The 24,168-nt window shown below is 31.3% G+C and overlaps 3 protein-coding genes across 5 annotated transcripts; 1 reads left to right on the top strand and 2 right to left on the bottom strand.

Moving 5' to 3' along the window:
- Nucleotides 1-4,059: 4,059 nt before the first annotated feature.
- On the bottom strand, nucleotides 4,060-5,776 carry LOC140979746 (zinc finger protein CONSTANS-LIKE 16-like). Its single transcript, XM_073445300.1, has 2 exons — nucleotides 4,680-5,776; nucleotides 4,060-4,547 (listed from the first exon to the last, which is right to left on the bottom strand). Exons 1-2 carry the CDS (start codon nucleotides 5,655-5,657, stop codon nucleotides 4,317-4,319), a joined length of 1,209 nt encoding a protein of 402 aa, XP_073301401.1. The 5' UTR covers nucleotides 5,658-5,776; the 3' UTR covers nucleotides 4,060-4,316.
- Nucleotides 5,777-9,492: 3,716 nt separating this feature from the next.
- On the top strand, nucleotides 9,493-12,757 carry LOC140978589 (protein FLX-like 3). Of its 3 annotated transcripts, none has more exons than XM_073443762.1 (4): nucleotides 9,493-9,642; nucleotides 11,153-11,680; nucleotides 12,219-12,349; nucleotides 12,448-12,757. In XM_073443762.1, exons 2-4 carry the CDS (start codon nucleotides 11,163-11,165, stop codon nucleotides 12,552-12,554), a joined length of 756 nt encoding a protein of 251 aa, XP_073299863.1. In that variant the 5' UTR covers nucleotides 9,493-9,642; nucleotides 11,153-11,162; the 3' UTR covers nucleotides 12,555-12,757. The 3 variants fall into 3 exon arrangements, with proteins under 3 accessions (XP_073299863.1, XP_073299864.1, XP_073299862.1); XM_073443763.1 differs by having other exon boundaries at nucleotides 9,518-9,642; nucleotides 11,144-11,680; XM_073443761.1 differs by lacking the exon at nucleotides 9,493-9,642 and adding an exon at nucleotides 9,984-10,325.
- A 3,854-nt stretch (nucleotides 12,758-16,611) lies between these two features.
- LOC140979745 (ethylene-responsive transcription factor ERF118-like) lies at nucleotides 16,612-18,985 on the bottom strand. The gene is made up of 3 exons (XM_073445299.1): nucleotides 18,704-18,985; nucleotides 18,342-18,569; nucleotides 16,612-18,166 (listed from the first exon to the last, which is right to left on the bottom strand). The coding sequence occupies exon 3, from the start codon at nucleotides 17,935-17,937 to the stop codon at nucleotides 16,894-16,896; it is 1,044 nt and encodes a 347-aa protein (XP_073301400.1). The 5' UTR covers nucleotides 17,938-18,166; nucleotides 18,342-18,569; nucleotides 18,704-18,985; the 3' UTR covers nucleotides 16,612-16,893.
- Between the last annotated feature and the right edge of the window lie 5,183 nt (nucleotides 18,986-24,168).

Genomic DNA, 24,168 nt, shown 5'->3' with positions numbered 1-24,168 from the left:
CAATTCTTTCACCATTAGAGCAAACTTTACAGACTTTGTTTTCTTCTCGGAGCCTCTGGAGATAGATATCCAGCTGAGTCTTGTTCTTTTTTATGATTAGAAACACACGACTTTACAAAGATTTCAGACACAGTTTTCAATTTTAGTATTGCTTAAAGTGGTTGCTGGTATATTGCATACAAGGAGTAAAGTTTGTACCTTTTGAATCCTTGTTACGTTACCTCATTTTCCCACAACTGTTATGTTTAGGTATAGTGCACTTGTCATCTAGTCATCAATGGCAAGCTAGGGTTTAAATCTATTTCTTGATCATGAGTACCGAAAACATAGGAGTGATGGGATTGATTACTTCACTGAAGCAAACATTGATGGGATTTGTACTTTCACTTCCACGATATTATTGGCTTTCTCGTAGAATTTATCCGGTGTCACACGATTAAAATTTGGTGTATAGATCTTCCATATAATGCAATGATCCCGGTTGAAATAAGCATGAAATTTTAAAGAAATCAATTACATAAAACCCTTTGCAAATAGGGTACTATTTAAATCAAAACCGAACACACACACACACATATATATACCTTCTATAAGTCGAAAATATAAAAAATAATGTTCACAAAAATGTAGTAGAAATTAACAAGAATGAAGTGTAAAATACAAAGTGTAGATCTATTAGAACATTGTTTAATTTTAATATGGATCGGGCTGATTGTACTGTTTTACTTATCTAAGACAGTTGGACATTCTGTTGTCATTTAGGAGATTATAATAAGTCATTTGATAAAGAGACCGACAAAATTACAAGTCAGCCTGAGCCATTGAATGAATTGCTAATATATTTTAACTTGCGGTGGACTTCTTGTCCCATCGCTAAAAGGTGAGTTGATGATTTTTAGGCTTTGAGGTTAATTCATTAGACTATCTCCAACCACAAAATCTATTTTGGTGTAAATTTTACACTAAAATTGTGTGATTTTTGCACCAAATACGACATTCATCTCCAACTCATTTACTTCAAATCTTACACCAAAAAAAATATTCTCGAAATATTATTTTTATTTTACTTATGAATTTTATTGTTATATTAATTTTTTGTATTTGTATTAAATTATATTAATTAAAAATCATAAAAACTAATTAGTTTTTAAATATTAATAATTAAAATAAATAATAAAATATTTTAAAAATCAACAATTATTAATTTATAATTTTTATGATTAAATATCTAATTGTCAAAATAATAAAATAAATATTATATTATTATTTAAATACTATTTATAATTTAAATAAAAATATTCATAATAAATATAAATAAAAAAATTAAAAATTTATTTTAAAAAAAATACCCCTGCGCCAAATTTGGCACAGGAGGAATGGGAAATAAAGATGACCTTACATACAAAACTATTTAAAGTATCACAAAATTTTACGTCAGAAATTAATATAAATTTTTTTATATTTAAAGTATTATTTATTCATCGCAAAAGTATATTTTTTTGTTTGTTTTGTTATTAAGAAATATAATTTAATATATATGATGATTTGATTTTAAAATATTATTTTTTATTTCAAAAATCTACCGTATATTACGTAATCTATACTAATTTGAGTGAAAAGTAATATTTTCACATATATTAATTAAGTTGACTTATATATTTATAAGACAAAAACTTTTGTGAGACGGTCTCACGAGTCGTATTTTATGAGACGGGTCTCTTATTTGGGTCATCCATGAAAAAATTTTACTTTTTATGTTAAGAGTATTACTTTTTATTGTGAATATCGTTAGGGTTGACCCGTCTCACATATAAAGATTCGTGAGACCGTCTCACAAGAGACCTACTCTATTTAAAGTATTTTCATTTACAACAAATCTATACTTTCTCTTCATAAAAAATACTGAAAGAGTCCAAAATTTAGCATCTTTTCCTTATATAATGCCAATATCGTTATTAAATTATTGATTATATTTGTCCGATCGTATCCATAACTAAATTTATTCCAAATACCGTGTAGTTAAGAGAGTAAATGAATTTTATTTTATTTTTATTTTACATATACTAATATAATAAAAACATATTAAAAATTAATCTAATTATGAACTTCATCGAGAAAATGTTTTCTGAAAAAATTATTTACTTTCATATAAATTTGGCCTTTGTTATGTATAAAGTTAACTTAATTGATAATTTAATTAGTTATGCGAAAAGTGGACGTTTTATTATTTAAAGCGATCGAACAACTTAATTAACTCTAAGCTTTGTTAGTTATGTAGTGTTTTCAAATGAATAATAGCGTTTTGGATAAAATTTTGCCATATATTAAAAAAGTCGTGCTTTTCAATATGTAAAACAATATAATAAATAGTAATTTTAGACTTTTTGGACACATGAAATTAAATTTTTAATTGTTTCTATATAATTTTCCTTTTAAAAACAAAATGAAGGTTTGGCAAGAACACTGGTGGCCGTAGATTTTGGGGCAAGGAATATACGATTTGACATTTTTGCAGCACATTATACTTTTTAATTTTATTTTACTCATTTTAGTATCCATATACGATTATAAATTTAAATTTTGTTTTCCACAATTACCAAAATTCAATATTTATATACTATATTTTTAACCCAAAACATTAAAAAATTTGAGAATAAAATTTTAATATTGTCTACATGCTATTAAACGACAAAAAAAGGGATGGTGTCAAATCATAAATTCAATACGTGGTCGATATTATATGAGTTAATATCTTAGTTATAAAATAATTAATATTCTATTTATTTGAATATATTTTCATGTATATATTGATTTTAAATTTTAATAGCAAGGCACGTCAATAGTTTAGAGTCAAGTTGATACCAAGATCTTAAACATGAGACGACAATTGAGATGTGTTTTTTTATATTGTTAGAATAATCACACATCTCATCAATTCTAAAAATATTTTTATAAAATAATTGTCCAAACACATAATTATTTTTAGAAAAAAACTTTATAATATTGTGGTAAAAAAAATACTTTTATAAAAATATTTTATAAGTATTTATATAAGAAGAGTTCATGTAAATGCCGGATTAATCGTCTTTTGGGCTGGGTTTTACTAGCATCTCACAAACTCGGCTTACATTACTGGGCCTTCAAAGCCCAATTTAGGTCATATGGTCTCAATTTTTAGGTTTTTACAAATTTTTTATTCAACTTAAATTCATATAAATAATTGTTTTCATCTTATTAGTCATGTTGCATAAATAAATACAGATAAGGAGATATCGATAATGAAATACGAGAGGGCATATTTGTAATATCCGCATACACACACACACATAAAAATTATTTGTTATATTCATATACATATATTAATTCTTTCCATAATAGGATTTGCCAATTTGTAGTATACATTGAAGTGTAAGCTTTGAATATATTGATTTGTATTTTTAAGAAATTAGGTTTATTACAATGTATGATCAAACCTTTTTAATTTATTATTACATTATGTTTTTAATTGTCTGAACCTTTTACGAAATTTATAATCTTATTATACGATAAATAATTAGGGTATATTAATTTAATTAGTTACTCTTTAGTTATTACACTTTAAAACCGATCAATGTAATCATAAAAATTTATGTTCAATCACGTGCAGATGAAAATGTAAAGACAAAAATTTGTGTGAGACGATCTCACGGGTCGTATTTTGTGAGACAGATCTCTTATTTGGGTCAGCCATGAAAAATTATTACTTTTTATGCTAAGAGTATTACTTTTATTGTGAATATCAGTAAGATTGACTCGTCTCACAGATAAAAATTCGTGAAATCGTCTCACAGACTCAAATATAAAATAGCAAGCAATTGACGAATCCCTCACACCAATCACCAAATTACTAAATTGTCAGTTTTTATTTTTATTATTATTTTTTAAAAAAAAACTAAATTGTCAGGTAGAGAAAATATCGTACTTTCTGCTTTTGAAACATGAGGTACCGAAGAGTGTACTATGCGGCAATGATTGCATTATGAAATAAACATTTTGAAAGAAGATTTTGATTCAAAAATCGAAATTCAAATTAAACTAGTATATTTGAAAATGATTTACTTCATGTTTGATTTGAATATTCACTTCACTTTACTAAATTCAAGTAAATTAATGAATTTGAAATCCATGTCATTTCAGATGCATCAATCCAAAGACAATCTAACGATTCTTGAGATAACATTATTGGTTTTCATAAAGAATCGTGGGATGGAGAGAACCATACGCCACGCAGAAATGTATGCCATCTCGGGAACTTGAGAACAAGTAGGCAAGCTGAATTAATTGCGGCTGTCACAAAATGTTGCTCTCTTAACGAACCTCCCTTTCATTCGGGGCCTCTTCTCCGCGTTCAATTTCCGAACCTCGTACCTTATTTTCTTCGAGAACAATCTATTCCGACGCTTCTCCCTATACCTTGACACCCTTGCTTCTCTCCCTCCATCACCCATTGCTGTTGCTGCTGCTGCTCCACTCATCTCTCCACACACATGCATTGCTCCACATTTACCCTGCATTTACAAGTAAATCTGGGTTAATTCCATCCAACGTTAACTTCACCATAAGGAATCACTATAATCGTCCCACAAAAATCGTTAAACCAAAGTTATGAATAATGACAATAAACAAAAATTTAAACATACCGTGCAATCTGACCAACAGTCGGGTTCCGGCCTTTTTCCGGTTGTCCACAGAGACTGTTTCCCGTCCCAATTCGAAATGATACCTTCATAATCAAGCCTCAAAAAGTTTTGTTTTTTCTTCGAATCACACTTCATGTTCACTAAAATTGGCTCTCCTATTACTGCATTATTCTTCAGTACTTCACCTTTAATTGAAGAATCATAACCAAAATTAAAGTCAAAATCTTCTCTTCCCACTTCAACTTTAACCCTTTCACACCCTAAAGAATCATTCAATGGATATATTTCTTCTTCATCACAATCCAAAAGTCCTAATCCTTCCATACTAAACAAACTGTCGTCGTCTAGACCTTTACCCAATAAACTCTCGACATCAGCAGCAAACTCAGCTAGATCCATTTCAGATGGAAGAAACCCATGTAGATTATTTATTTTTGGGCTCAAATAGTCCGACAGAGACATGGATTCGTGCCCAAAATCAGCAGACTGTGTTATTTCTGCATGAATATTAATATTTGCAGATTCAATAGAATTGCACGGTTTTGAAACAGACTGATCGAATGTAGGAACTCTGCACAGTAACTGTTCCTCATTCTCTTCATGGGAATTCTCTTCGCTGCAAATTTCAGGAACAAGGGGAGGTAGGCTAATGGATTTTTCATGCTTTTTCTGCCTTCGTGTTCGAGCTTTTTTGGTGAAACCCTTGCGCCAAAAAGGCTCATAAATTTGACATTTTGCATCAAGAGATTTGCTGGATGAGATTTTGAGGCGAACCCTTTCATGTCTCCGAGCTAAATAATTGGCCGAATGAACAGATGAATCGCAAGATTGGCACAAGAATGCATCGTCCGCTGCACAATACCATCTCGCTCTTTTCTTGATGCAGTTATCACAAGCTCTTGCTGATTTTGCTCCAAAGGTGTTAGCTAGTTTTATGTCTGAATTCATGGATCTTGAATATATCTGAGCTTTTCTCATGGCTTGAAAAAGGGAAGCAAATCAAGAAAATTACGTGGGCTTTCTTGATTTATTGCATAAACCTTGAGAAGTTTGTTCAAATTATTTGTAGGTGGGGATTGTTCAAGTGTCCCACAGCGTGCACTTTTGCAGTGTATTTATTAGTTTTTTGAGTCGGTCCACGTCCAGTTTGTCTATTTTTGGGATATTATCAAAGCAATTTTGGGACCCATAATCGAGGGCCTTATCTCTTCTCTCATTGGCTTAGGGGGAAAAAAATCATATTATCTGGGTTTTGATTGGCTGCCTGTTTGATTATTGGATTCCCAATGGACCCCACCTGTTGGATGAAACAGTAATAGATCGCATGTTATATAAATTTCTAGCTCGTGTTAATTTCTTGATTTTTAAACTCGAAAGAGACGTTTTTCCTAGGAGTTGTCGTTTTATGAGATGGGCTGTTTCGAAGTCGAGACAAGCAGGTTTTTGGTCCCCGCTCTTCCAGAAACTACAGTAAATAATGACATAGATTGGAGTAATATTTATTAAACAAATTATCAAGTTGTAAATCAATTATTGATATATATCGCAAAATATCAAAATCTCTGGGTTATCTCATATATATGTTAGTTTTACCGGAGTGAACAAGTTGGTTTGAGATTTTGAGATTTGATGATGGCTGAAGGCAAGTTGGCAAAGATTTGATTGGAAAAACCAAATTTTGCCTACTTTGGCTTTGCCTTCGTTATCTGTTGCTTATGAAAAGAAAATTAATTTTATATGATAGAATCCGTATTCGCTATATTTTGATGAGTTTGTATAAATTTCCGGAGCTAAAACAATACATATACTAAACAAATAATGTGCGACAGATTCGTTCAAAAAAGTATTGATGAAAAAAATTAAAAACGTGATAATTAATCAAATATTTATCTACTCAGACATTGAAAATTTGATTAATTTGTTTATTATAGTGGGATACACATGATTATTAGATTTCTCAATTTTAAGCATAACATTTATATCACCCTCTCATTTAACCATCCTTTTCGGGTCCCCTCCCTGCTCTCTTCAACTTGTTTCTTATTTTTTAAAAAAATCTTCAACTTGTTTGAAGATACAGCACAACTACGCTCTTTCGAATGTTTTTAGAGCTACATAATTCTATTTTAATGTAGATTCTATATCAAAATAACGCAGTTTCTGCATGATACCCAAAACTTATTTTCAACTCATTTTTTTTCAAATCTCACTCTTAAATAAACGAGCAGGTCTAATGTGATACGGTCTCATGGATCTATATTCATGAGACTGGTCGACCCAATGCATACATAAAGTAAAAAAATAATATTTTTTCATTAGTTAGGTCGATAATCATCTCATAAAATTGATTTGTGATACGATATATCTTAATTGAATTTTTGTGTAAATAACATATTATTATTTTCACTACAATGATTTTATCTCAACAAATATCTATTAATAAATTTATCGATATTTACACATATTATTTTTAATTTTAATTATTTTTGAATAATTTTCAGTTTTAAAGTGACTAAATCAATTTATTTGAATTTGAACATAATTAATAACTATTACAATAAATTAAATAGCACAGAGAAATACATTATTAAATAGATAACAAATTTTAAATATTTTATTAACATGAATATATAAAAAAAAAACACAAAATAACTTAAAATACAGAAAATTAATTTTAGATCATAATTATTTTATAACAGTTAAAATATTTAATTTTTATAAATAAAACCCTAGCAACCTATTCTTTTTCACAATATGTTAAACACTTGCATATTTGACTATTGCAGATTACACCAACACCACCAATAAAAATGTAGATGTATTTTTAAATCATGATTATTTTATAATAGCTAAAATAGTTAATTTTTCTAAATAAAACCCTATCAGCATATTTCTATCTCACAATTTGTATAACATGAGGACCCCCTCGTAAAATCAAAAATTGTATAACCTTAATTACATGTAAAACCTTGAGTTTTTTATAATCATGCATGCATAAAATCTCTTACAAAGAAGGTAAATGTGTTAGTTTTTCATGGTTTCCAAGAATTAGGTTCTGAATTTGTGGAATATTTTTTCATGGTTTCCAAGAATTAGGTTCTGAATCCAAACACTCCCTAGATAGAAAAATTAATGTAGAATGAACTGATCGTGAATTTTGAGATAAGCTTGAGATTTGGCTCGAAGAGTTTCAGTTCTTGACTTAAAACTACAAAAAATTTTCGAACTACCGCAATTAATTCTTTTCTGGAATATCCCGGCCCGTTGGGACCGCAAGTCAGAAAATGGACATGCTAAGAGGCAAAACAAAACCGTCTATGGGGACTGTAATAAATAGATTTCGACCATCCTACATTGATCGACTTACGTGGAAATTAATTTTGAAATAATTAACTTATAACTGATCTCGACTATTCACTTTCCTGATATTTTGAGAGAACTAAAATATTCCCGATATTTTGAGAGAACTATTTTTAAATAATAAAGTTAAATTTTTTTAAAATATATATATAAAGTGTTTTTTTTTTTTTTTTGTATAAAACGGTATATACCGATACCGTACAGAAATTTCTGTATACTGCAGTATTTCTGTTTAATCGATACGGTATCGATATAAATATTTTTAATACCATAATTTTCAATACAATATACATTTTTCGATAACGTACTATTCAATTGCTCCATATCCTTCATGATGTGTAGGTATAAAGTAATTCACAGTGCTAGCAGATCAGAAGTCCACCCTCCACCCTACTCCTAACTATATTTTGAAAAATACTTCTACAACTTTCAGAGGGGGAAATAATCGATTTATGTTATGCCATGATTACATTGTGTTGTATATTTTAATACCATCGTGAATTCAAAAATATTTTAGTATCATATTCATGGAGTCGAATTTGTTATATTTTTTGGGGAAAGACAAGTTCAATCCCAAATGTTTGATTTTTTTTTTTCTCGATTTGGTTCCAAATGTTTCGGCGTTCTCAGTTTAATCTTAAACGTTTACAAATTTTGATCGAGATAGTATTTCAGTCAATTTAATAGTTAAAAATAACGAGCAGGGACTACACCCTGCCAATTTCATATGTTTGAACATTTTCTTTGTTTGGTCCCGAATATTTTGGCGTTCCAGGTTTAGTACTACACCCTTACAAATTATGCTCGAATTAGTCTTTTCATAAATTTAGTGGTTAAAATCAATGGTAGACATGACATTTGATAGTCATGCCCTTAAAATCCCCTAAACTCAAATCAAATGCCTTAATTTCCAATCCAATTCGAGCAGGGACTGGTTTTTTTTCTCGTTACTATTACACCCGAAAATTTGGCTCAACATTGAGAATGAAATTGACGATGGTGCACACAATTAATCTCTAGCAAGTTACTTGGATTTCTCTTTTGTACGAGAACAACATTTTCTTCTTATCAAATTTATATTTAGGGTATTTTGTTTAAAAAAAATGATTTTTCTGGATATGTGTTGTTATTTTGCTGGATTTTGTGTTACTCTTTGGTTAAGAGCCTTGTGGTGAAATAACAAAACTCCTATAAAATCGTACTACGGTTCAATTTTGCTACATATTTCTCCAACTTGACTCGATTCATGAAAAAATATTACTTTTTATATAAATAATATTAATTTTTACTTCAAATATAAATATGATCGATCTGTACCACATGAGACGTTTGAACCCTTAATTCTTATAGGACTATATCACTGGCTAAAAGACCGTGGTGAAAATGACTTTTTTAGGAAATGAATTACTTCAAAGTTGTGTCCCCGAACTAATTTACTATTAATTTCCACAAATTTGAAGGTTTTATTCCTATACCATTGGGCTTGGCTGAATATAAGGCCAACAAAACGTGGCGTTAGGATTCAGGAGTTAGGTTTACTGTCATTAATCCACCGAGTTAAAATTTGCTCTTCCAGAACAGCGTTAGAGTCTGAAATTCACAGGTATGGCTTTCCTCAATTAAACTCTCATATTAACATATCTGTTAATTTGATGAAAACATATATCACATATGCGAAAATCGTAATCTTATCTCCTCTGTGGACGTTTTTGGGATTAATAATTAGCTGAAACATATACTTTTTTTGTTGTATTCGATTCTGAATTTCCCCAATATTTAATATTATGTATTTTCTCGGAATTAATGCTTGTTGATGTTGAATTTTTCTATTTAATTAAGTTCTGGATGGAACTTGAACTGTTAAAAATCTTGTGGTCGTAAATTTCAGCTTCAGTCCTTTTTACTGGTAAAAATTGTATGAACTACATGTTCATTCTTGTTTTGTTCAGAAAAATTTAACCGATCGCTGGGGAGTAAAGATTATTTTTAACCTAGAGTTAAGTAATTTCCTGTTTTGTGTCATCCTATTACATATTCAGGATAGACTTGAGCTTTGATTGAATGTGAAACGCATTGGAATGATTTGCAGTAAAATGAGAGAACGAAAAGAAATGAGAGCTGAGAGTCGAGAAAGTAATCAGTAAGCTTATGTGCTTTCCCTCATTGTATTCAAGCCTCTATAATTATGCTGGTCAAAACAGATTCCAATGAAGTTGAATTAGCAACTTTTTTAAGCTATCAAGTTCCGTTCTGTGCAAGGAATTGGTGTACCTTTGTTTCTTTATGGTATACATTTCTTCCAAGTCATTAGTTCTATGTTTTCTTAACATAGATTGGGTGTATTAATTTTAACTTCTCTTCTAACATTTTAGCATGGTTTATTATATTTTTGCGGATTATTCAAGTGGCAGATTCGTTCTAGTTTTTCCTTCATCATTTCGTGGCTCACTATAATATTTTGTTTGATTTTTGTTTTTCCCCATTTCCATGCGTTTCTCCATGGTATTGGGTTTTCAATCTTCATGCTAATTATTAATCTTCTTTTTTCTTTTTGCTGATTTAGCTTTGATCAACCATGCTTGGATTGGTTGAGTGGTAATTATAAAAAAAAATGTATCAATCTAATTAACTTTTGAGTCTGTGTACCCATATAAGTCTCACGATAAAAGAAATAAAACCTCTCTCAAAAGCATCAGCTCGGTTCTTCATGATTGGCTACTCACAGCGAGGAACTCTAATTGATATGTTTCTTGACAATTGTTTGGTGTTGAAGATTATAGTTGATTATTTAGACTGTGTGTGGTGCTTTCTAAATGAGGGCCTTTCTAATCTTTTAAGATTGTCTTGAGAAAATATTTGGCTTTAAATTTTTGCACAATAAAGAGACACTGTCACATAATGGACTCTACACTTAGATTTTTGTCTCAAGATCTGTGTATTTAGGGATATACCGCTAGTGTGCTTGATTTCATAATTTTAATGAAGTGGAAAGATCTTCAATCCGTGCCCAATATGTAGATTCTTGTGTGACATCTGGTTCTTCAACTCGGTGCATTTTCCTTGTATCCTGATGTCTCATATCAGTAACGCTAAACATAGAATAGCTTATGTAGGCTATTCCTAATGGCCGGGAGAAATCGCATGCCTCGGCATCCTGATAATTTTCGAGGCCTCCCTGATGATCCACGGCCTATTTTGCGTCGAGGTCCCCTTCCTCATCCACTTGCCATGGAAGAGGAACTAGATCTCCAACGAAGAGATATTCAAAGACTCCTCGCTGAAAACAGATATGTGATTGATGATAATGTGATGCTTCAAAGGGATATTTCGTCTGTGAAAGATGAGATTCACAGATTAAGCCAGGTTATTCCTAAACTGAATAGCGAACGAGAGGCACAACGAAGGGACTTGATTGAAAGAGGGCTGAAACTAGAGGCTGAACTCCGTGCATCAGAACATCTGAGAGCAGAGGTGGCTCCATTAAGGACTGAAGCTCAGAAACTAAGTGGTGTTCGGAATGATTTGTCGACACAGGTTCAAAATCTCACGAAGGATGTTAATAAACTCCAATCTGAGAACAAGCAGTTGACTGTAATGAAGACTGATGTTGAAAAGATGAGGAAAGAGCTTGCTGACGCGAGGTATGAAGTTTATTCTTAGTTGATTGGTGATATGTGATAGAATAGATTGACCCCAAAACTCTCGAGCTTATGAAAGGTGTCTCGAGAGTAATTCAATATTTAGGATTTCCCCTCAGATATAAGACAGACCGCTAAATATTTAACCCAAATTCAATATACAAAATGTACATGTGCATAGTGGTTGGCATTGAGCAACAATGACCTGAAAATAACCACACAAAACGAGTTTAATTTGCGTACACGGGATTCAAATTTGTGACATTCTGTCCTAATACTTTGCTAAAAACAATCCATACAGAAGTTTTAATTTATGATAAATGTCTCTAACAATAGTTTTGTAATCAACATTAACATTGTTTCTATAGTACATGAAGTTGCCTGTACAAAACGGGGGAAAATGATTTCCAATTGTTTAGTGGCAGGGGGGACTATCGAAATTTGAGTTATGAAAATACCTACATTATCTGTGCTCAAACAAATGTCTTTATGTTGTGTTTCTGATGACACTGCTTTGGTTTTGCATCCACTCGATGTTTAGAGGAATATACGAACATGAGAAGAAAGAGAACGAAGAGCTGGTAGAGCAAAATCGATCAATGGAGCAAAATCTCATCTCCATGGCTCGAGAACTGGAGACACTACGTGCTGAGCAATCGAGGATGGAAATGGGTATCTCCATCACTTGCACACAAACACAAACCTATGCACTAGGTTTAATGAAATTTGTCTAAAATGTTGTTTCCTGAATCAACTTTTCATTGACGCAGTAATTGGAGGATACGGAATGCTGAATGAAATTCACGAAACAAGATATATGGGGTCATATGGTGATACATGGGGTTCATATGATAAACATGGTCCTTATCGACGTTGATTTTTCCAGATATTTATGGTTAGGAAGGAAACGAAACACTATCAGCTCTCTCCGGTCTCTTATTCCTTGCGTAGTTTGTATTTGCACGTCTGGCAGCGACTATTCTCTTTCTCTCTTCCAAATGAAAGAACTTAATAAACTTGGACTTTTTATGATTCTACCATGGTCTTCAACCCCAATGAGTGTCAATTTTTTGAATCTTCTAATATGTACAAATTGATTCGTGTTCTCGCCATTCAACGTCCAACAATCTTTGCCACCAACAATTCAATATTTTCATACGCACAGAGCATAATTGTAGTAGAGAAAGATGAGGTTTTAGGTGAAGTAGCAACAAATCCAAAATTTGTTAAAGAGTTGATTTTATTTCGGTGGGTGACAAGTCAAATATTACTTATACTCGATGAGATAAATTGTACAGCAATGGAAGAGTTAAATAAACTAATTAAGAAAGTGTGTACTAAATTTATTTAAAACGATTTATAAGTTCCCATTTATTATATACTATATTATGGGCTTATAAGTTGTATAATCATATTTAAAAATAAGTTGTTATTGTATATGAATGAATTTATTTTAAAGATGTTATTGTTTGGTATTTTAAGATTTTTCATTATCAAAATTACCAAAAAAAGGTATAATATTATATATTTTGCTGTCTACCGAAAAGATCTCTACAAGCTATTTAATATAATCTTCCAATATTGATCGGCCTCATTCAAACCGTCGGTTATGTACTTGAATGTAATGTGTTTTAGTTGAATGCACTACAAAAAACCAAGCCTACGTAAACCACATGTATGCAAATTATTTAAATTACTTAATTGTTTTATTTAATTGATTTTAAATGCTTGCATGATATTTATTAAATGAATAAAGATATGATGGCATGATTGAATGATTGCATGACTGAAATACCGCAATTGCTCATATCCAACTCATGCTTGATGATCAGCCAAACTGATGAGTCTTTCTATCATCAGTTTGTCTAGATAACATCCGATTTAGCCAAACTGACGTGGATTACAACTTGACCCAAATTGAGTTTTCTTTTCATTCATTTTGGCGTCTGGTCACTTCACTCACTTGCATCAACGAACTGTGAGAGATCATCAAAATACTGCATCTCGCCAGATTTTCAATTTGACTAAATTCGAGTGTCAGTTTCCATCTTGAGTTAACAACTTCACACATGAGCAAATATGTTAGAAATACAATAAAAAATTTTGTTATAATCAAAATCAAGTTTGTTAGAGTTTCTAAACCCAATATTTTGTGGTATTGTTATATATCAATATTATAGGAATTTATTATAATTTAATTCAATCTTAGTAATATCCAAATTGATATCGAGTGTGCTTTAATTTATTACCATTCAACACAAGAATTAAACTTGGTTTGACCACAGAAAAGTAAAAGGTACTTGAATTTAGCGTTCGCCGCAAGCAAACAAGCATAATGGACCACTCACTAAAGTTTTTGCCAACCACTCTACTCTTGACAAGGGCCACTAGCACAAGTAGAAGTAGGATGGGTTCAGTTTTAATCGAGAGGGCGTTCCATAAAATTTAAAAAAAAAAAAAAAACCAGCGAGATATTATGTAATAAACCTAATTGAGATAAAACCACTAAAATGAAAAATTGTTAAGCTTTCCCTCGAAAAAATTACAAGTTACACACACATATACCTCACGAGTAGTTCTCTTGTGAGACGGTATCACGAATCTTTATCTGTGAGACGGGTCAACCCTACCGATATTCACAATGAAAAGTAATACTCTTAGCATAAAAAGTAATATTTTTTCATGAATGACTCAAATAAGATATCTGTTTCACAAAATACGACCCGTGAGACCGTCTCACACAAGTTTTTTCGTACCCCCATCAATTATAAGAAATCTAATTAGATATAAATATATAAACACACAAAAAAACTCTTGTGAGATGGTTTCATAAGTCGATTTTATGAGATGAATCTTTGATATAACCCACTCATGAAAAATTATTATTTTTCACGTTAGTTATGGATCGAGTCAACATATCTTACAGATATAAATCAGTAAGATCGTATGACAAAAAACTTACTCTATTAAATAAGAGGTCCATAGTGGTATTTTTAAGTGTGGACAAAAATACCCTTCGGTTCTTAATTAGATAACATATAATGAAAATTTATGATAATAAATTACTCAGTTTATCTAATGATCTATCAAATCTTACATAATCTATTATCTGAATATCGTTTTATTCAATTCGATTCGATTGAATATTGTATTGGCAATTGGATTTATAAAAAAAGAATTAGTAAAATGTTAACGACAAAAACTTGTGTAAGACGGTCTCCAATGTCGTAATTTGTGAGACATGTCTCTTATTTGAGTCATCCATGAAAAAATATTACTTTTTATGCTAAGAGTATTACTTTTTATTGTGAATATCGGTAGGGTTGATCAATCTCACATATAAAGATTCGTGAGACGGTCTTATAAGAGACCTGCTCGATGTTAACATTTTAGGAATAGAATGAGAATCGTCGAAAAGATACAGCATAACCAAAGTTTAGATTGCAAATATTACTTGATATTTATGCAAATTTTGTATTTGTGATATTTTCTTAGAAGATAATTTTTTTAAAAAATAAATAAATAAAGCTCCTTAGATATTTTAATAGTTAGATGTGCGTGTGTGTAAATTTTAAGAAATAATAAAATAAAACCCGAAAATGTCCACTTGCAACGATGCCCTTATTGCAAAGCAAACATAATTAAGTGGATGCATAATGCATTTTCCCGAATGACCCACTCCTAGATACTAGCATTTTTCCGTGTACTACTAAATAATAAGTTAGTAAATAATAATTAAATAAATAAATAAAGGCTAAATCAGTCCTGGATTTAAAGGTTCATATCTATGTTTGTTTATTTGAATGAATATTTATTAAAATTAATGTTGGGGTTCAATAATTGTCTTTGTTAGGTATAGTGATTGAATCATGACGCTTGGAATACTATGTAGTTTAAAATATTTGAATTGCACAATTACCACGAACTATAACATTTAGTAAAAACAGCGTGCGAGTCATATAGATTTGATATAAATTAAAATGATACTAAGGGTAGATTTCGATAAGGAGCATAAAAAAAAAGTGAAATTCGCAATTATTATTTGTGTATACAATCCATTAGGACACTTACAGGTCAACTCAATGGAATGAATGTGTCCATTGAATGTATACCAGCAGCCTCAAACAGTGTAATAAAGCAACGAAACAAAAAGGCAAAAACTTGTGTGAGACGGTCTCACATGAGACTCACTCAAACAACAAGGGGCGGACCCTACATAAGTGGAACCAAAGTATTAGGAATATGTAACTTTCCATCCCAACTATAAAAACCAATGAAGAGAAACAAGATTTAAAATGGTAACAACAATCAGTAATCAAGTAAAACATCCTTGAACTTTTTACTTTACTATAAATAAATCTTTTGTTAAATCTTTTGTAAGACGATCTAATAAATTTATTTTTGTGAAACGAATTGATCTGATATATTTACAAATAAAAATAATACTTTTAACATAAAAAATAATATTTTTTCATGGTCCAGATCGAGTTGAAGATCTATCTCACAAAAATAACCTGTGAAAAAATCTCATTTTTACCTTTTTTTTATATCCTAATCTAATGAGCGGAGAAAACTCGAACTTGAGTAAATACAAAGAGAATTCCGGTGAAACCATTGGACCAAACCATCGATCTCTCGTATTTTACCATTAAGGTGAAACAATTTATCAGATTTGGTCGTAGGCCAAATGTCCAAATTGCCCGAATGCAAAACTCTATAATGTAAAGATCGCGTTTGGATTATATACGTCCGCAAATTTGTTTTGAAAGAAATCTTAAATTTCGCATACAATCTTTAGCAAGATAATAACCCTTTACACGCCAAAATACGTTACATGCATGCATATCGATCGAATTTTCTTAACGCAAGCATCATCATGATTCCCATCTCTGTATTCAATTTGAATCATAAAAAATAAATAAGAACAAAGATACAAGATGATGCCAAAACTTGAAATTCATAATATCTCAAATCCAAACAAACAAAACACTTTCAAGTTTAAGACGCCTTTGGACTGCTCCAATAGCACAAGAAAACCCAAAGGATTCTTCAAAATCTCATATGCATGGATACAAAATCTCTCTTCATGAACTAAATAAATAAACTCATTATTGAAAAAGCCTCTCGAGAAAATTAAGAAGTATGATCCTTGAGAGAAAGAACACTCTTCTTAAATTAGCTCAGAGATACCGATACATATGATAAAGATTATAGTCCTAATAGCTGCAAAACTTAGGGCATGCTATATTGAGGGGTGCACCGTTCATCATCGGGGTAGTCACTTCATCGATCCAAGCAAGGGCTTCATTGCAAGCCTCAAATTCAAAATCGAAGTCAAAATCAGGCAACGCGGTAGGGTGATCACCATCATCGAACCCACAAATGGGAAGATCATCAAATTCATCAAGGATGTTGTCCAATGGTGGGGCGAAATCATCAAACTCAGTGAACGAATCGAGCTCAAAAGCCAAGTCCATATCCGCACCCATTTGTGCCAGCGCCATCAATTTATTGCCCACCAATCCACCATCACCAGAGTCCGCTAACAGCTTCTCTGAATCATTTTTGTCCACAGGTACAACAACAACTATCTTATCCTCGTTTTCAGGGCTGACTCCTGAGCTTGAGCCCAAAGAATCCAACTCAAGCACAGAAGATGGTGATGTGCGGGAGACTGGCAACACAGAACAAGCACTTAAATAATTTGAATTCTTGTTCTCGCCATTCTTAGATAGCACCACAGAGGATACAATTTCATTGTTGGAATCATTCAAACTCTTGTGCAGTGAAAAGTCCGTGTTAACAGCCAAAGCCTCGAATTCCATTCGTTTGTTTTCATATGCTTTTGACGCCTCCTCAGCAGTACTATAAGTCCCTAACCAGATTCGTTTTTGCTTGATAGGATCACGGATTTCCGCGGCCCATTTCCCCCATTTACGCTGCCGAACACCTCTATATTTTCTGGTTATCGGACTACACGTTCTCTCAATTAGCGGGGCAGCTCGTTTCTTATTGGGGTTCCTCTCCCATTCATCAACTTTCCCCACTTGACTATAGTCCTCAACAGGGAAACAGACTTCGCGGATAAACCTCTTAACCTTAGTCTTACTGGCTCCCTCATCATCAGATGAATCGGTAGCATCCGGGTCATCACAAACAATCACCACTTTCCTCAAGGTTCGGATGGGTTCAAACTTGTTCCTCAACTTTCTGATAACAGATTCTTGATTCGATGAATTTGTTTTGTGAGGTTCCGGCATTTTTACCTTACTTCAAATCACTAAATAACCCCTCAATAAAGAATACCCTCAAAATTTATAAGTCACCAAACTAAAAAACAACAATAGGCAAACAAAAATAGGTCTCAAGCAAAACAAAAAGACTTCAATCAAGGAGTTTTTCTAAGTACGAAAACCTCTGAAGAACAAAAGGAGATGGAATAGCCGATTTATGTGATAACCACCAAAACACTCAACTCCGGAACAAGTCCTGCAACACAATCACAAAAAACCACAAAAAATCAACACAAAACCAAAAAAAAAATAACAAAACCCCATTTCAGATCAGCGCTTAACCACCCCAAAAACAGCCATAAATCACCTCAAACATATTACATAATTTAAGAACCAAAACCCACGAGGGTTTAAGAGGGAAAGGTGTATACCTTTTGGGCCTCAAACGCATCGAAACTGTTGGGGGAAAAAGGTAGGCGATCTGCTGGAGTTTGCAGCAGAGAGATTTTCGCATGCGGTGAGCAGATGAAGAAGAAACTGATGAGAAACCCAGCTTCAACGGAGCCCCAAACACAACAGCCGAATCAGAACCTGCCGACATAAATCTATCACTCCTAACCCTCCCTTACCTCAATCAACCCTTCCTCTTCTGCTCAACTCTTGATAAAAGAACCACAAACAGGAAAGAAAAAATTGGATCAAAAACGCCTATTTATAAGAGAAACAAAGAGTTCAAAAAAAAAAAAAAGACCCGAAGAGTGCAGAAAATGGATTAGAAATCTATGGCTATAACCTTCTTTGCCGGAATACAAAATGACAAAGATCAGGGTGTGGTGTTATCGAAATCTCAGCAGAAAAACCAGTGACATAGACCTCTTCTACCACTATCGAAAAAGGGTATGAAAAATTATGCTATCACTACGGCTTCTCGATGTGAATAATATAAAATGCAAAACGTGGACTATTAAATAACAAATTGGTTTTTTCTTTAATTCCACAACAACCACCATTGACTGAGCATAAAAGCAGATCTCAGTAGAAAAAAAATTACATTAAAAAAAAACAGATATATCATGCATTGCGTCTAAAATCTAAATAAAATATGAAACAAAACATTATAATACGCATACCGATTTCTTTTGTCTCCAAGTCTGTTTTCACCCTCACTTTTCTTTTGCCACTTCCTCTGCTCCAATTTTCTTCAGTCAAAATGGACCGGGTGTACACCGTATGTACATGGTATATTTATATAATTAGATTAGATTAGATTAGATTTAAGAATTCCTAAATTACTACTGGCAGCGAATAAATTTGTAAAGTAGATTATTTTTTTCCAAATTCAAAAAACAAAATCGAGATTTTCTATTAATTTTAGGAGTTTCTAGCTTTATCTTCAAGTATAAATCTCATGTGAGACGAGCTCACAAATTTTTATCTGCGAGACAAGTCAACCCTATCGATATTCACAATAAAAAGAAATATTTTTAGCATAAAAAAAAAATATTTTTTTATAGATGACCCAAATAAGATATTCGACCCACGAAATTGATCCGTGAGATCGTCTCTCAAGAGAATTTGTGTATCTTTAAATGGCCTGATTGTTTTAACACCTTTTATGAAAAGTCCAAAAAGCATAAAATTTCATAAAAAAACGTTAATATGGTTATATATTTTTATTTTTTTAAAAAAAATTACATTTCACCCCTACATTATAAAAATTCATGCAGATTTACATTATTTAATAGGGAGTTTTATGTCTGATTATTAAGAAACACAAAATCTAAAATACTATAAATTTACTTTCGATGTTTTTAAATGTTTTTCATGATATGTTGATACGACTATTTTTAAATCGCGATGCTTGTCCTCCAAACTCTTGCCACTCTCCTCACAATCCGGTTCATGGTTTTTTTTAAAAAAGAAACTCTTAAATCTGTCCCCAGTGACCGACTGACAGATGTCATCGTTATTATGTTTGAACGAAACTACATAAATTTATGTTTTTTTTGTAGTTTTATATTATATTTATATACATTTTCATAATAATTAGAATTTCAAGTTAGACATTTAAAATTCATATATGTTATAAATCATTTAATGAGTAATATATAATTTAAATTATTTATGATTTATATATTTTTAAAAAAATTATTTATGATATATTTGATACGATGAAAAATTATCATGATGGGGTCTATTTTTCATTTTGTTGTAGCTGCGTTTACAGAGCGTGGGTAGCACTTACCGATTGAATTGGGTTTTTCAGCGGAGAGTGATGTCACGTGACATATTACAGATTGGACTTTGTGTTGTTGGCAGGCGATGAATTCGAGACCTGCCGATTCTGAAAACCCGGTGACTGATTACAGCTCATCTTTCGTTTTGCCCATTTTGGGCCTTTCCTTTGCCATTATTCACGGTTGTGCCACTGCGAGGTGCGAAAGAATTCTAATCGTTTAAATAAATTTTAAAATATTTTCAAGCTTCTGTTATGTAATAATAATCGTTTCGAAAAATTAAATAAAAAGGTTTTTATATCTGATTAAAAATCTTTTAAGTTCAAGATAAATCGATTTATTTTTTAACCAAAATTTCGATTGAAAATATCATAAAGCGTAAATTTTTTAATATATATTATGTAGTTTGGAATGCGATACACACAATCATAATCTTTTGTGTTAACTAAGTTTATGATTTATATAATCAACTAAAAAAGCAAAAGTTTAGATAATGGAGAAAGAATTTAGATAATTTTTTTTAAAAAAAATTTTGAGGAGATATGACTGTTGTAAATAAATTACAAATTTATTACTATATATTTTTACAATATTGTTTATTAAATCAAAATTTATAACTTTTTAAAATTAACGAGTAATATTTTCTAGAGTTACCATGATTTTTTAAGGTTTTCTGTCTCTGTTTCTTGAGTGAGTCTCATGTGAGATCGTCTCACGGATCCTAATATATGAGACGGGTCAAGCCTACTAATATTCACAATAAAAAGTAATGCCCTTAAATAAAAAGTAATATTTTTTTATGGATAACCCAAAATAATGATCTGTCTCACAAAATACGACACGTGAGACCGTCTCACACAAGTTTTTGCTCTGTTTCTTTAAAAAAACANTTTTATCCTTCTTTTTCCAAAAAATATATATATATATATATATATATGTTATACGGATCATTAAATATACAACCAATTTTTTTTATGCATTCACAATTACCAATAATAATTAGGATATTTGGCAACATACACCTTCTATTGTACTAAATTTTGGCACACTACATCATTAAATTATAATTTTGACATATAGCACCCTCAAATAAAATAAAAAAAAAAAATAATTTTTACCCCTTTATGTTTAAAATATAAATATTTCCATCAAATATAAAAAATAAAGATCTTTTTATATTTTCAATATAAATCTTTCTCCCAAATATTGAAATTAAAGAACAATTTTGTCAATTGAAATAAATGATTGCACAAATTATTTGATAAATTGGGTTTTCGTTGTCTTGATTTTTAAGTAATGCACGCATTACTGATTATGATAATTGAAACGGATTCCCTCGTTCACAATTTTAGTCACTCAATTTGAGTGGGCCTGAAGATTAGTGGGCCAATTAAAGATGGTAATCAAAGTTTGGTCCACTCAACAGTGGGCCTGTAGATCTGATTGGGCTGCGAAGATGGATTTGTATATGTTTTTCAAGGTGATTTTTGCTATCATACGAGTCATGGCTATTTAAAATTTTAAAAACTAATATATTATAGTGTAATATAATAACCGATTATTTCGTGTTGTGGTAATGAAAAATTAAACATACAAAACAAAGATTTTATAGGAAAATATGAAATGAGTTCACAAATAAAATTTTGAAAAATTATTTATATTTATGCAATAACGTTGAAGTATATTTATTTTGTTTCTTACTACAAATTTTTTTATCAATAAATGTTACTGGGTTGCTACCATCTGACAACGACTGCACCACGAGAAGTCTTCCATTCACTTGATGGAAATATGGAAATTGTTTGGAAAGGTTGCCGAGCAAGCACATCTTTTCAGTCACATATCACAATCGGGGAAAGGTTGCCGAGCAAGCACATCTCCTAGATTCATGCACTATTATTGTGTTGACTTACTTGCCAATTAAGTTAAGACTTTCTGCAAGAGAAAATTGCAATTTTTTCCATGTATTTTTTCTTTTCCTAATTTTGATCTGTTATGTTATCAAATTTTTATCTTAATCTCGTGTCTCTTTATTTTTTGCAATCTTAGTTTTTTTTAATCGAAAAAATTGATATGCTAATGCATACATCAACGTCACATCATTATCATATATATATATATATATATATACACACTAATTAGGAAGATTAGAGGTGGTTAAATTTTTTTGTGATTCAATGAAGCTTTTGAAGATCGAAGAACACATTAATTATGTATATTTAAAAAACAATAATAAATAAAAATTCTCACAACTAATGATATCATACATAAATATAGATATAAAAATGATAAATTGTCCGAGATATTATTCTCTATATTTTTGTTAATTTTATTATTTGAATGGAATAAATAGATTGGGGGATCAACGTCAATTTTTGTCCTTTTATTAGACCCAAATTATTGGTTGGCAATTGATCACTCAAACCAGGAATATTTACTTTGCTGTACTATGACGTCATCAAACGCGGACGAGATGACGTAAGCTCTCGGAACAAATTTCGTGGTAACCACCCCCTAATTTCACATGGTATATTTAATTTTTTATTTAGCAAATATATTTTGTCTCAATTCCCCTCAACCCCTTCAAATTATTTAATGTTGGCAAAAACATTTTGAACAAATTGCGATTTCATTCATCCCAGGTTTCAGATACATCATAACTAATGCAATTTGAGAAGAGAAAACGGGTGGATGACGGAGAAGCAGCTGACCGGAAGAAAGGGAAGGTGCGGCAAGGAGACGACAGTGTCAAGGTGGAAGTGCCGGCAGACGAGGAGGTGGAAGAGTTCTTCGTCATGGCGAAGAGAATGAAGGTGGCGTTGGAATACTTTAAGAAGCGGAACGGCCGTCAGCTAACGGCGGCATCGTGGATTCCGTTACTGGAAAGGGAAGATTTTGGTACGGTGGAGGGGGGGAGTGTTAAACCGGATTTGGATCTTAACTCTGACCCGGTTAATGAAACTGATGCCTGTAATGTCCCGGATTCGGGTTAGCAAGTGGAGCTTTTGGTGTGCAGGAGGAATCTGCGTTTAGCAACAGTGTGTTTCCATCAAAATATTTTATTTGAGATTTGGATTTATATAATTATATTTTCGATGAATTGAGATTTATTATGCATTTGTATAATTTTTTTAATAATTAATTTGGTTACATTTAAACGAAGATCATAACATAATTGTGAAAAATAATGATGATCGAACTCCAATTTTGAAATATTGATTTTTTTTAAAAAAAAATACTCTAAAGTATGGATTGAACTCAAGACTTAAGAAAGCAACAATTCATCCACTAAGTCACAAGTACATTGTATGACAAAGCTAACACATTTTTAATAGTAAAAGCAAATTAAGACCAATTTAAAAATAAAAAAAAAACATCATCAAAAGTAGTTACTATTAATCTCTTTTTTATTAATAGTATAAATAAAAAATAAAAAAAAACTTCATGACAATACTATTAACATCTTTCTTTTTTATTAATAGTATATATGAATATACATAGGGCCAGAGGATGACTCTATTGAAATATCATGAATTTGCGATTCTTCGAAATATCAAATATGCCACTACCAAACTTTGTATCAATATCAAAAGTAACCTTCGTTTCAATATAAATAACTACGGTATTGATTCGAAATTTTTATAAAATATTCAGTAATATTAGTATAACTTAATTTATGTTAATAAATATGAATGGTTTTTATGATATAAAATTTCTTAGAAGTAAAGTTAACCAACTTATTCAAAAAAATACACCTAAAATTAAATTACCAATTTATTACATCCTCAATTTTGGCCTTTTAAGAGTTCAACTTGAAATTTTCTCCTATTTTTATAATAAAAACACAATTAAATAAACATTAGAGGAAAAAGTTCATACTATGCTGGAATATGAAACACTAGTAACGAGTTTGTAGCAAGAGTCTTGCCCACATAGACAGTTCGACCTAGCTAGATGAGATAATGTTATGAATAATAAAGTATGAAAAAACCTATGAGGACACGAGACTCAAGATTGAGAT

The sequence above is a fragment of the Primulina huaijiensis genome, chromosome 6 (assembly GCF_012295235.1).
Source record: "Primulina huaijiensis isolate GDHJ02 chromosome 6, ASM1229523v2, whole genome shotgun sequence".
NCBI lineage: Eukaryota > Viridiplantae > Streptophyta > Magnoliopsida > Lamiales > Gesneriaceae > Primulina > Primulina huaijiensis.
This window is presented reverse-complemented; position numbering and strand designations above follow the sequence as displayed.

Bases quoted from the DNA above. Each gene is read 5' to 3' on its own strand.
- LOC140978589 (XM_073443761.1), top strand. From the start codon at position 10,225: ATGCTGGTCAAAACAGATTCCAATGAAGTTGAATTAGCAACTTTTTTA. The intron at 10,326-11,152 runs GTATACATTTCT...TAGCTTATGTAG, and splicing joins TGTACCTTTGTTTCTTTATG to GCTATTCCTAATGGCCGGGA. The intron at 12,350-12,447 runs GTATCTCCATCA...TCATTGACGCAG, and splicing joins GCAATCGAGGATGGAAATGG to TAATTGGAGGATACGGAATG.
- LOC140979745 (XM_073445299.1), bottom strand. From the start codon at position 17,937: ATGCCGGAACCTCACAAAACAAATTCATCGAATCAAGAATCTGTTATC.
- LOC140979746 (XM_073445300.1), bottom strand. From the start codon at position 5,657: ATGAGAAAAGCTCAGATATATTCAAGATCCATGAATTCAGACATAAAA. The intron at 4,548-4,679 runs GTATGTTTAAAT...TTGTAAATGCAG, and splicing joins ACTGTTGGTCAGATTGCACG to GGTAAATGTGGAGCAATGCA.